Genomic DNA, 13831 nt, shown 5'->3' with positions numbered 1-13831 from the left:
GTGGGCTGTATATGGCAGTATTGCGGTATTATGTGGGCTGTATATGGCAGTATTGCGGTATTATGTGGGCTGTATATGGCAGTATTGCGGTATTATGTGGGCTGTATATGGCAGTATTGCGGTATTATGTGGGCTGTATATGGCAGTATTGCGGTATTATGTGGGCTGTTTATGGCAGTATTGCGGTATTATATGAGCTGTATATGGCAGTATTGCGGTATTATGTGGGCTGTATATGGCAGTATTGCAGTATTATGTGGGCTGTATATGGCAGTATTGCGGTATTATGTGGGCTGTTTATGGCAGTATTGCGGTATTATGTGGGCTGTATATGGCAGTATTATGTGGGCTGTATATGGCAGTAATGCAGTATTATGTGGGCTGTTTATGGCAGTATTGCGGTATTATGTGGGCTGTATATGGCAGTATTATGTGGGCTGTATATGGCAGTATTGCGGTATTATGTGGGGTGTTTATGGCAGTATTGCGGTATTATGTGGGCTGTTTATGGCAGTATTGCGGTATTATATGGGCTGTATATGGCAGTATTGCGGTATTATGTGGGCTGTATATGGCAGTATTGCGGTATTATGTGGGCTGTATATGGCAGTATTGCGGTATTATGTGGGCTGTTTATGGCAGTATTGCAGTATTATGTAGGCTGTTTATGGCAGTATTGCAGTATTATGTGGGCTGTATATGGCAGTATTATGTGGGCTGTATATAGCGGTATTATGTGGGCTGTATGTGGCAGTATTATGTGGGCTGTATATGGCAGTATTGCAGTATTATGTGGGCTGTATATGGCATTATTGCGGTATTATGTGGGCTGTATATGGCAGTATTGCGGTATTATGTGGGCTGTATATGGCAGTATTGCGGTATTATGTGGGCTGTATATGGCAGTATTGCGGTATTATGTGGGCTGTATATGGCAGTATTATGTGGGCTGTATATGTCAGTATTGCAGTATTATGTGGGCTGTATATGGCAGTATTGCGGTATTATGTGGGCTGTATATGGCAGTATTGCAGTATTATGTGGGCTGTATATGGCAGTATTGCAGTATTATGTGGGCTGTATATGGCAGTATTGCGGTATTATGTGGGCTGTATATGGCAGTATTGCAGTATTATGTGGGTTGTTTTTGGCAGTATTGCGGTATTATGTGGGCTGTTTATGGCAGTATTGCGGTATTATGTGGGCTGTATATGGCAGTATTATGTGGGCTGTATATGGCAGTATTGCAGTATTATGTGGGCTGTTTATGGCAGTATTGCGGTATTATGTGGGCTGTATATGGCAGTATTGCGGTATTATGTGGGCTGTATATGGCAGTATTGCAGTATTATGTGGGCTGTATATGGCAGTATTGCGGTATTATGTGGGCTGTTTATGGCAGTATTGCGGTATTATATGGGCTGTATATGGCAGTATTGCGGTATTATGTGGGCTGTATATGGCAGTATTGCAGTATTATGTGGGCTGTATATGGCAGTATTGCGGTATTATGTGGGCTGTTTATGGCAGTATTGCGGTATTATGTGGGCTGTATATGGCAGTATTATGTGGGCTGTATATGGCAGTAATGCAGTATTATGTGGGCTGTTTATGGCAGTATTGCGGTATTATGTGGGCTGTATATGGCAGTATTATGTGGGCTGTATATGGCAGTATTGTGGTATTATGTGGGCTGTTTATGGCAGTATTGCGGTATTATGTGGGGTGTTTATGGCAGTATTGCGGTATTATGTGGGCTGTTTATGGCAGTATTGCGGTATTATATGGGCTGTATATGGCAGTATTGCGGTATTATGTGGGCTGTATATGGCAGTATTGCGGTATTATGTGGGCTGTATATGGCAGTATTGCGGTATTATGTGGGCTGTTTATGGCAGTATTGCAGTATTATGTAGGCTGTTTATGGCAGTATTGCAGTATTATGTGGGCTGTATATGGCAGTATTATGTGGGCTGTATATAGCGGTATTATGTGGGCTGTATGTGGCAGTATTATGTGGGCTGTATATGGCAGTATTGCAGTATTATGTGGGCTGTATATGGCAGTATTGCGGTATTATGTGGGCTGTTTATGGCAGTATTGCAGTATTATGTAGGCTGTTTATGGCAGTATTGCAGTATTATGTGGGCTGTATATGGCAGTATTATGTGGGCTGTATATAGCGGTATTATGTGGGCTGTATGTGGCAGTATTATGTGGGCTGTATATGGCAGTATTGCGGTATTATGTGGGCTGTATATGGCAGTATTGCGGTATTATGTGGGCTGTTTATGGCAGTATTGCAGTATTATGTAGGCTGTTTATGGCAGTATTGCAGTATTATGTGGGCTGTATATGGCAGTATTATGTGGGCTGTATATAGCGGTATTATGTGGGCTGTATGTGGCAGTATTATGTGGGCTGTATATGGCAGTATTGCAGTATTATGTGGGCTGTATATGGCAGTATTGCGGTATTATGTGGGCTGTTTATGGCAGTATTGCAGTATTATGTAGGCTGTTTATGGCAGTATTGCAGTATTATGTGGGCTGTATATGGCAGTATTATGTGGGCTGTATATAGCGGTATTATGTGGGCTGTATGTGGCAGTATTATGTGGGCTGTATATGGCAGTATTGCAGTATTATGTGGGCTGTATATGGCAGTATTGCGGTATTATGTGGGCTGTTTATGGCAGTATTGCAGTATTATGTAGGCTGTTTATGGCAGTATTGCAGTATTATGTGGGCTGTATATGGCAGTATTATGTGGGCTGTATATAGCGGTATTATGTGGGCTGTATGTGGCAGTATTATGTGGGCTGTATATGGCAGTATTGCAGTATTATGTGGGCTGTATATGGCATTATTGCGGTATTATGTGGGCTGTATATGGCAGTATTGCGGTATTATGTGGGCTGTATATGGCAGTATTGCGGTATTATGTGGGCTGTATATGGCAGTATTGCGGTATTATGTGGGCTGTATATGGCAGTATTATGTGGGCTGTATATGTCAGTATTGCAGTATTATGTGGGCTGTATATGGCAGTATTGCGGTATTATGTGGGCTGTATATGGCAGTATTGCAGTATTATGTGGGCTGTATATGGCAGTATTGCAGTATTATGTGGGCTGTATATGGCAGTATTGCAGTATTATGTGGGCTGTATATGGCAGTATTGCGGTATTATGTGGGCTGTTTATGGCAGTATTGCGGTATTATGTGGGCTGTATATGGCAGTATTGCGGTATTATGTGGGCTGTATATGGCAGTATTGCGGTATTATGTGGGCTGTATATGGCAGTATTGCGGTATTATGTGGGCTGTATATGGCAGTATTGAGGTATTATGTGGGCTGTATATGGCAGTATTGCGGTATTATGTGGGCTGTATATGGCAGTATTGCGGTATTATGTGGGCTGTATATGGCAGTATTGCAGTATTTATGTGGGATGAAATTATACAAGAAACTGTCTAGAAATGGCATAAGCAATGGATCCTACTTTGCTTGTTGCTCACTGCCATTAAACCGGCCCTGCATGTATGAGATGATAGACTGAGGTTATTACACTTGCCTCGGCATCCATTATCTTTGTAATGTTTGACTGTGTTCCAATATAATAGTCAATTCCATCAAATGCACCTTCTAGAGTTGCTCCTCGAACCAACAAGATGATAAGGACTAAATAAGGGAATGTTGCAGTAAAATACACCACCTGGAATTATATACAAAAAATCTGTTAAGAGATTACAGGGCCTCAACATATTGCCACAAATAATATCACTTAAGGATCAGTGGTTAGAGTAACACATCTTTAATTCACAATACAATGGAGGTCAAGCAAATCAGATATTGACATAAACTGTCAACAAGAAATGCAACATGATTGCAGCCGAGATATCGAACTTGAAACTATGAATAAATAGTAATTGTGGCATAATTTAAATTATATGGAATCATTTTAAACTGAAAGACATGAAAAATCGGTAGACCGGACAGAAAGGAACGGCATAATTTCTGATATTACCTTTCCAGATGATTTGATTCCTTTAAATAGAGATGCCCCAACAATTATCCAAGCTAACAGTAGACACAGAGCCAAGTACCAAACCACTTCACCAGTCTCATCCATACCACTGGACAGACGCAGTGTTACTTTCCTACAAACAAAAGGAGTTTAGTAAAAGATAGATTTTGAAAATGTCTGCCAGTCCCCGGCTGTTACTAGTACTTTCTTATTGGAAACACAGGTATAGATGACACTAGACGCCTGCGTTGCTTTTAGATTTTTATAATTACCATGAGCTTTTTATTTACTGTTGCTTTTATAGCTCTGTGAAGACTCTGAACAAGCAGGACATGATGGGAGATTTCAGACCAGTTCCCAGCAGAGCTATGAAAGCAGCCCTATACTGTCCTACTGGCTGTAACTTGTGACAAATAATGCAATGGATTTACAAAGTTACTCAACTTTTTATGCAGAGTAAATTTTTATGTAAACTGTTAAATGGTGCTCACAGGTGGACTTTTGTTTTAAGATAGAAAGGCTCTGTATCGTGTATGAAAACTGATCAGGGTATCCATCTAACGTTGTATTTGTTTGTTAAAAATTAAACTTAAAGGGGTGGTATGGGACAATAATATAGAAAGCCTATCCTTATGATAGGCCATTAATATTGGATCGGTGGCGGTCCAACCTCAGAGGTACATTGCCCCTTCATTGTGCTCATCGGTGAAGGTCCCAGAGGTTATTGGCCATTAATGGATATATGTATAGGCCATTAAATTAGATTGTGTGAACAGATACCTCTTAGAATTTTTAATCTTAGGCCCTATTCAGACGACAGGGATTATCGGAGGTGTGACAGGCGTTTTTTTAACGGCCGTCGGCTGCATTAAAATGAATGCTGTGTGATCGGCCCGGGTAAAAATAGGACATGTGTGAACCGTGAAAACGGGTCTCGCACGGGTGCAAATTGGCCGTGAAAAACTGAAGTTTTTCATGGCCGATTTGACACCCGGTCGTCTGAATAAAGCCTTAATTAATTACACCCTACTAAATTTCTTTGTGTCTTTGGCAATAGTTAAATGTAGACTTTGGTTCTTTTAAATCATAACCTCTAATAAGCCAACTTGGACTGCACAAGTAGTTTTCATAATGTACTATGACTGTGGGGCATAGAACCAATATACAGGGTGGGCCATTTATATGGATACAACAAAATAAAATGGGAATGGTTGGTGATATTAACTTCCTGTTTGTGGCACATTAGTATATGGGAGGGGGGAAACTTTTCAAGCTGGGTGTTGACCATGGCGGCCATTTTGAAGTCGGCCATTTTGTATCCAACTTTAGTTTTTTCAATGGGAAGAGGGTCATGTGACACATCAAACGTATCGAGAATTTCACAAGAAAAACAATGGTGTGCTTGGTTTTAATGTTACTTTATTCTTTCATGAGTTATTTACAAGTTTCTGACCACTTATAAAATGTGTTCAAAGTGCTGCCCATTGTGTTGGATTGTCAATGCAACCCTCTTCTCCCACTCTTCACACACTGATAGCAACACAGGCTTCCAGTATCCGTAGTTTCAGTTGCTGCACATCTCGTATCTTCACAGCATAGACAATTGCCTTCAGATGACCCCATAGATAAAAGTCTAAGGGGGTCAGATCGGGAGGCATTTCTTCTGCGGTGTTGCTATCAGTGTGTGAAGAGTGGGAGAAGAGGGTTGCATTGACAATCCAACACAATGGGCAGCACTTTGAACACATTTTATAAGTGGTCAGAAACTTGTAAATAACTCATGAAAGAATAAAGTAACATTAAAACCAAGCACACCATTGTTTTTCTTGTGAAATTCTCGATAAGTTTGATGTGTCACATGACCCTCTTCCCATTGAAAAAACGAAAGTTGGATACAAAATGGCCGACTTCAAAATGGCCGCCATGGTCAACACCCAGCTTGAAAAGTTTCCCCCCTCCCATATACTAATGTGCCACAAACAGGAAGTTAATATCACCAACCATTCCCATTTTATTTAGGTGTATCCATATAAATGGCCCACCCTGTATACAAGTGAAACAAATAATTATAGTCATGATGGGGTAAAAGCCAAAATAACAAAGTTTCCACTTACTCCCAGTACTGCTTGCTTGGTAAGTCCAAATCCTCCAGTAAAGTGGTGTTGTCTATGCAGGTGTAGTTCCTTTCTTTCGCCCAAGTTAGATTTGTTGTGAATATGTTGTCATTTACTGTTACATTGCATTTACCTGAAATTTGATAAAAATGAGTATACCTTATTAATATAAGGCAACAATAAATAATTTGTAAAGATCCATCCTATCATTTCACCCTTATTTCAAATGGTGTCACAAAAACATCTAAAAACAAAGAGCATCCCATGATGGTACGGAAACCTTAATAGGATAAAAACACCACAATTTTATGGCTCCATACCACTCGAAGGTTGTACAGAGCAGTAATTCAGTCGTGCATTGGTCCTTGATCGGTATACAAAAATTATTGAAATCGGTCCATAGGACATAATTCCAGGCAACCTTAGGCCATCGGAATCGGACTTGAGGTAGAAGCTACTGGCCTAATTGGATCTTTATGGCCAATTTCTATTTTACCTCCTCTCTGTGCTCTCCTCTACTTACTATATCAATAATAACATGCATTATTATGAATTCTCTTCAGATGAAAGATCTATAATTTTTATACAAGAAAGATTGAAGAATACAAGAAAACCCCCATTTCTATTAGTAGTTATTTTAAATATTTTAATAAAATTGACCACAAAAATAAATGTAAAGTAGTCCAACGGGTTACCTCGTATAGTCTTGCTGCATCTGTCATCAGACCAGCTGAAGCAATCTGACCAGGGTAGGACACTTTGAAATGATGCAAACATGTAATACAAACTGTAGGCAATGATGACATTGTAGTAGATTGACACCATTGTAGTAATAAGCACCATTGTGATACCAACACCTAGAAAAATAAAATAATATTTTTTAATTCTTTCTGTCTAACGTAATATAGCACAAATAACTAAACCAAACCAGCCAGCCAAGAAGATTCATTAGTTAAAAGGCAAATATAGCAGGTCCCATACAGGGATATGTCTCACTTGGGCTCTGTTCACAATTCATTTTCCCCTATGATCGGCATATACGCCAAACGTATAACCCTGTATGCAGCTGTATGCCAAACACTCTTTTAGCCTTACACCTAAGTTCAAAGAAATATCTCCCTGCTTTCTGATCTCAGTGGTGAGTGATATTTTTTCTATGTTTAGTCTTGTGGTTATGCAAAATAAGAGCTGCCAGGGAGTCCTTCCTGGATGGTTTTTTTAAAGGGAAAAAAAGGTGCCCATCCTAGGACAAAATTTGAATTTTTTAACAAAAAAATAGTCCAAAATTTTGCTAATTAATTTCATAATATCATTATAGTGATCAGTTTTATTTTACTGAGTAAGAAATCCCCTCTTAAACATAGGGTCAAGTTTACTAATGTTGCGAGGCTTAGCTTAAAGCCTGCAGGAGTAAGATGTAATAACTTTGTCTCATATTCTACTGTCCGTGCATCACAGAGTGAAATCTATGCCAGCTGGGAGCCAGTGTCGATTTTTACTATAATTTACACCAGCTTTTGTCGTAAATTCTGGTAAATGTGTCGGGCCGCGTGTGGCCCAGCCTGGTCCGCTAAGCTTTGGCCACTTTTTAGAAAACTAGAGTTGGCAGCAGAAACTGCAAAAAAAGAAAAAATGTTCTTGTTTTTGTGTAGTTTGCGACTTTTCTATACCAGAAAACTGCCATAAAAAGTTGATTAATTTACCCATAATGTTAAAAGAAACCTGTCCGTAGGTTTGGAGCCACTAAACCACCAGCATGTCATTATGCAGCTGGGGTGCAGAGCTCCAAACAGCACTCGTCGAAATCGGCTGTTTAGGCGAGGACAGTATACTGATCAGTAAAGTGAGGGGTACTGTCTCCCGTTTCATGTATGCTATGTGCATGTGCCCGTTGCCGCCGGACTGCTCTACTGGACTCCTCTCAGTAACTTGTAAGGAATTTTACGAACTAATGCCTAAACGGCCAGTTTCGATGTGGGCAGGTTTGACACACTAAACCCCAGCTTCATAATGAAATGTTGGCTGTTTAGTGGTTTCAAACCTAGTGACAGGTTCCCTTTAAATTATAATATTCTGTCTCCCTGCAGCCACCACTAGGAGGAGCTCAAGATTTCACTGCATACAGATTATCCTTTGAACGCAATAATAATATGAATACATTATACAGTAAGTGACCAAGCTCCCTCTAGTGGCAGTTGCAGGTAGCCAAAATTTTGTGATTCAACTCTATGACTGGGTCAAGGGAGCTAGGAATTGGAAACAGAAAAACTCCAACCCATTTTATTATAAATAACATAACAGTTTTATGCCAATATCCTTATGCCCCATTAAAGAGTAATTCTGACCTAACTTTGTATAAATAACAATTCCAATAATATGTTTTTTTTTTTTACTAAAACAATGTATTATACTGCTTAGTGTAACTATGTATTTGTTTTTTCATTTTTCAAAAATGCAGCAGGTCCTGCATGTCTCTGACCCCCAGGATCTGCCTGTTATCTATCACATCTAAGTTCATAACTTAGATGTGGTTGATAACAGGTGGATCCTGCGGATTTGTGTTTCAGTGCAAGACACAGCTTCTATGTATTCAGGATACATAGAAGCTGTATCACAAAAAATAAAAATTTTTTTTTTTAATAAAAGCCAATTACAAAGCTGCACTAACCACAATAACACATTGTTTTAGTAAATAAAAAATAATTATTTAAAGGTTTACAAGGGGTTGTCTTACAAAGCGACTCTTCATTCTGGCTCATAGAAGGGGGTCGTGAGCACGGGACCCCCCCTCTATGATGTTTATATGCTCTAATAGGGCATATGGACAGGGGTTGCCCTCATGAAGACAACTACAAGAGGCTCTGTCACCACATTATAAGTACCCTGTCTCCTACATAAGGAGATCGGCGCTATAATGTAGATGACAGTAATGCTTTTTATTTAAATAAACGATCTATTTTTACCACTTTATTAGCGTTTTTAGATTTATGCTAATGAGTTTCTTAATGCCCAACTGGGCGTATTTTTACTTTAGACCAAGTGGGCGTTGTACAGGGGAGTGTATGACGCTGACCAATCAGCATCATGCACTCCTCTCCATTCATTTACTCAGCGCATAGGGATCCTGCTAGATCCTTATGTGCTGTCTTATACTAACACATTAACAATACTGAAGTGTTTAGACAGTGAATAGACATTCCACGGGATGTCTATTCACAATCTCTGCACTTCGTTACTTTTACTATGGTAGTTACAGCAGAGGAAGCGTAATCTCGTTGTAACCTGTCATTTACCGCGTAATCTTGCGAGACTACGCGTCCTCTGCTGTAACTACCACAGACAGAGTAACCAAGTGCAGAGATTGTGAATAGACATTCCGTGGAATGTCTATTCACTGTCTAAACACTTCAGTATTGTTAATGTGTTAGTATAAGACAGCACATAGTGATCTAAAAGGATCCCTATGCGCTGTGTAAATGAATGGAGAAGAGTGCATGTTGCTGATTGGTCAGCGTCATACACTCCCCTGTACAACGCCCACTTGGTCTAAAGTAAAAATACGCCCATTTGGGCATTAAGACACTCATTAGCATAAATCTAAAATCGCTAATAAAGTGGTAAAAATAGATCGTTTTTTTAAATAAAAAGAACTGCTGTACCTACATTATAGCGCCAATCTCCTTATGTAGGAGACAGGGCACTTATAATGTGGTGACAGAGCCTCTTTAAGAGTGACTCTAGAGATGGGGCTTTACTATAAACTGTTTCTTTCTGTTCTTCTCTAGGTCAAAATATAAAGCAGAGTGGAGAGCCAGATGATTGCATAAAATCTTTCTGTCTTTCCCATCCGTATGTCAATAAAAGGGTTAAACTGAAGACTATTTCCAGAACTGTAAAAGGGCTTTGTTCAATCAGAGTGGATTACTGTGATTATTGAAATTAATCCATGGGCAGTGCCACCATGTTTATGCCAACTTCCTCGTGCTTCTATTGAAAACAAAAGCAAGGAAGCGAGACAATACTCACATAGCAAATATATACAGTTCAGGTGAATGTCAACACCATCTATTGCTCACACTGGGACACTGATACAAACAATCCCCATACAAATTCCATTGACGTTATTATATGGACAGAAGCTAAAGCCTTTTGCTTTTTCTATATTTTTCTTCGACGTAGCTGTAGGAGGCTTTGTGTTTTTGTGAGTCGGGTTTTACATTATGTAGGTGCCATTTTTTGATACATTTATCTTGGTGTTTAATATATATACATTTTTATTTTGGCAAAAAATCCTGAAAAAGCTATTTTGTTATGTTGCTTTTTTTCTTTACAGAATACACCGATCGCCCTACATAATAATTTATTGTACAGGTTGTTATGAATTGTGACGATACCCAATATATATATGCATACATATATATATATATATATACATATATATATATATATATATATATATATATATATATATATATATATATATATATATATATATATAATTTTAGGTTATAAGCCATTTACTAAAGTTTATTTAATGTAAAAAACTTGCATTTGGGTGGATTTTTACACAATTGTTTTTTCCCCCCATTTTATATATAAAAAATGTTTTACTTGTTTTTATCCCATAGGGGGATCAGCGTTGATTGCGGCATACAAAGCATTAACGGCAGCTATCAGGGGTTCCTCTGATCTCTGCCGTAAGAGCGGGACTATGACTGTGTATTACAGCTGTTGAACCGCTCCTGAGTATGCTCGTCCTAATGCATAAACTGCCTGCCACTCAGGATATGTATACTTGTCCAGCGTCATTGACGCGTTAAGGAGACATTCTAGGATTCTAATATTTATGGCCTCTCTTTAGGCAGCCCATAAATATTTGATCGATGGGATCTAACTCCGGACATCTCTACTGATCAGTTAAATGAAGTGCCCATGGCGCTCATACACATGGTTGTGGCTGTGGCTGGTACTGCAGCTCACTGCAGTGCATTTCCATTCAAGTGTTTCTTTAATGTGATACTAGTTGTACTGTTTGTAATCTTATACTGGTTGAGCAAAATCATGTCCAAAAACAAATGCAAAAAACAAATGAGTGGAGGTATCAATACCAACCAGTAAGATGCTTGCTAACATCTACAATCCATCCTTTGTAGCTGAACTTATGGTTTTCTATGGGCCACACTTATATTCATACATGCATTACTTTTTATACACAACCAACTGATGACAAATCACTGCTATCACATTTTACTAAATCACGATGTCAATGAATCTATTCTACCTCCCAGAAAAAAGCTTCGATAAACTGTTAGATGAAGCAATATTCTGCAATACTGCATATGCTCAGATACCTTGTAAAATTGGTACGACCCGCCAAACTGAGACCGGACCCAAGCTGGAGAATTGTCCCAGAGAGCATTCCAAGAAAAAGAGTGGGAGGCCAGCGAGAGCAAGCATAATTGTGTACGGTATGAGAAAAGCCCCTGTGAAATAGAATTTATTGCAACATTAATATATTATATATACAGCACACACAAAAATGTGACAGCACACTCTGAACACTAATGCCTCCTAAGCCACTAAATATAAATAAATATGCAATACTGCTAAATCTACTTACAATAGTGAGGTTGTAAGTGCACATTTTGATCAAATTGTGTGAGCCCACCTGCCACGACAATGCGACCTCCATAAGATTGGTCCATACGCTGCACATACACACAGAACTGGGACTAAGACTACATATACCTGGGGATGGTAGGAACCAGTATTAAACTAATTAAAATCACCCAGGGCAGAATGGGAGGAGTGCAAGATCAAAAAAAAACTGGAGGCAGTCAACCCCACATATATGAAACATATAAACCACACAAGAGTTTGAACAGCACATTCCAGCAAAATGAAACAAAACATGTATACAGGTGCAAGAACGCCTGTGACTGCAAATTTATACAGCACACAAAAAATGGTGACAGCACACTGCGAACACCAATGCTACCTAAGCTACTAAATATAAATAAATATGCAATACTGCTAATACGTGGCAGGTGGTTTCACACAATTGTATCAAAATGTGCGCTAAGAACCTCACTATTGTAAGTAGATTTAGCAGTATTGCATATTTATTTATATTTAGTGGCTTAGGTGACATTAGTGCTCGCAGTGTGCTGTCACCATTTTCTTGTGTGCTGTATAAATTTGCAGTCACAGGCATTCTTGCACCTGTATACATGTTTTGTTTTGCTGGAATGTGCTGTTCAAACCCTTGTGTGGTTTATATATGTATATATATATATATATATATATATATATATATATATATATATATATATATATATATATATATATATATATATATGTATATATATATATACACACACACACTACCGGTCAAGAACACCTAAATTTTTATAGTTATTTTTAACATTAATATAGTTCTAGTACATCAAATAGTGTGAAATGGTTCAGAGGTTCAAAAATAAGTTAAAAACATAAAAGTAATATTAATTTTTAACCTCAAACGCGACAATAGTCTGAATTTCTGATCTTAACCACATGGTATTTTCTCAGGGAAGACATCAAGGACTGCTGCTCTGCAGCACAGAAAGCAAACTATGGTTTGAAATTGGATGCAAAGTATTCCTACAGGTGTCTCAACTTTTGGAGATTACTTTCAAACCCTCTGATTCTACATAACCAGTGTTGGAAGAGACTGCATTACAACACCCTGTAGGACAGGATTCGGACAGCTTTACTCTTCAGGACAGAGCACATTGCTATCATAATGGTAAGAATAAGGCAATTACCAAAGAAGACAGACAGACAATTATAACCCTTAGGGGGGATTCACACGAGCGTGATTTGGCAGCGTGTAGACCGCGTGGTTTTCGCGCGGCACCCAATGCCCTATAGAAGTCTATGGGGCAGTACACACAGTCCGTGTATTTTGCGCAGCGTTTGTTCGCTGCGCAAAATACGCGACAGGTTCAATAACTGCGTATTTCACGCATCACGCACCCATTGAAGTCAATGGGTGCGTGAAAACCAGGCAGGTCGCACGGAAGCTCTTCCGTGCGAACTGCGTGTTTGCGCAACAGCTGTCAAAAGGATGAATGGAAACAGAAAAGCACCACGTGCTTTTCTGTTTCCAAGCATCCAAACGGAGTGTCTTTGCGAGGAGCGAACCCCGACAACCGAAGCTAACTTCACCGGGTTCGGCCAAACTCGTTTTGGCCGAACCCGGCAAAAAAATTTCCCGTCCGCGACGTCGGAAGACATTCACTGTGCATGGTGCTGAAAGAGTTAAACTGTTTCAGCACCATGGACAGTGACTTGCGATCCCAAAATACATGAACCTGTAAAAAAAAACCGAAGTTCTAACTTACCGATTACTCCTGTCTCCTTCCTGCAGTCCGACCTCCCGGGATGACACTTCAGTTCAAGTGACAACTCCAGCCAATCACAGGCCAAGCACAGGCTGCAGCCAATCACAGGCTGCAGCGGTCACTTGGACTGCCGCGTCATCCAGGGAGGTGGGGCCCGATGTCAAGAGAGGCGCGTCACCAAGAACGCGTCACCAAGGCAACGGCCGGGAAGTTCTCGGTAAGTAGGAACTTTATCTTTTTTTTTTACAGGTTTTTCGCTGTTGTGTTCGGCATTCACTGTCGAGGGTGCTGAAAGATTTAGC

At 39.5% G+C, this 13831-nt stretch overlaps 1 protein-coding gene across 1 annotated transcript in view; it reads right to left on the bottom strand.

Moving 5' to 3' along the window:
- LOC142658778 (sodium- and chloride-dependent neutral and basic amino acid transporter B(0+)-like) overlaps nucleotides 1-13831 on the bottom strand; it is a 44673-nt gene that overhangs the window by 17779 nt on the left and 13063 nt on the right. Inside the window, exons 3-7 of the mRNA XM_075834391.1 lie at nucleotides 11496-11627; nucleotides 6840-7001; nucleotides 6145-6277; nucleotides 4031-4163; nucleotides 3578-3718 (exon numbers count right to left, since the gene is read on the bottom strand). Coding sequence (XP_075690506.1) covers nucleotides 3578-3718; nucleotides 4031-4163; nucleotides 6145-6277; nucleotides 6840-7001; nucleotides 11496-11627 — 701 coding nt within the window. The remainder of the gene's footprint in view (nucleotides 1-3577; nucleotides 3719-4030; nucleotides 4164-6144; nucleotides 6278-6839; nucleotides 7002-11495; nucleotides 11628-13831) is intronic.

This window comes from Rhinoderma darwinii, chromosome 8 (genome assembly GCF_050947455.1).
Source record: "Rhinoderma darwinii isolate aRhiDar2 chromosome 8, aRhiDar2.hap1, whole genome shotgun sequence".
In the NCBI taxonomy this organism is placed as follows: domain Eukaryota; kingdom Metazoa; phylum Chordata; class Amphibia; order Anura; family Rhinodermatidae; genus Rhinoderma; species Rhinoderma darwinii.
This window is presented reverse-complemented; position numbering and strand designations above follow the sequence as displayed.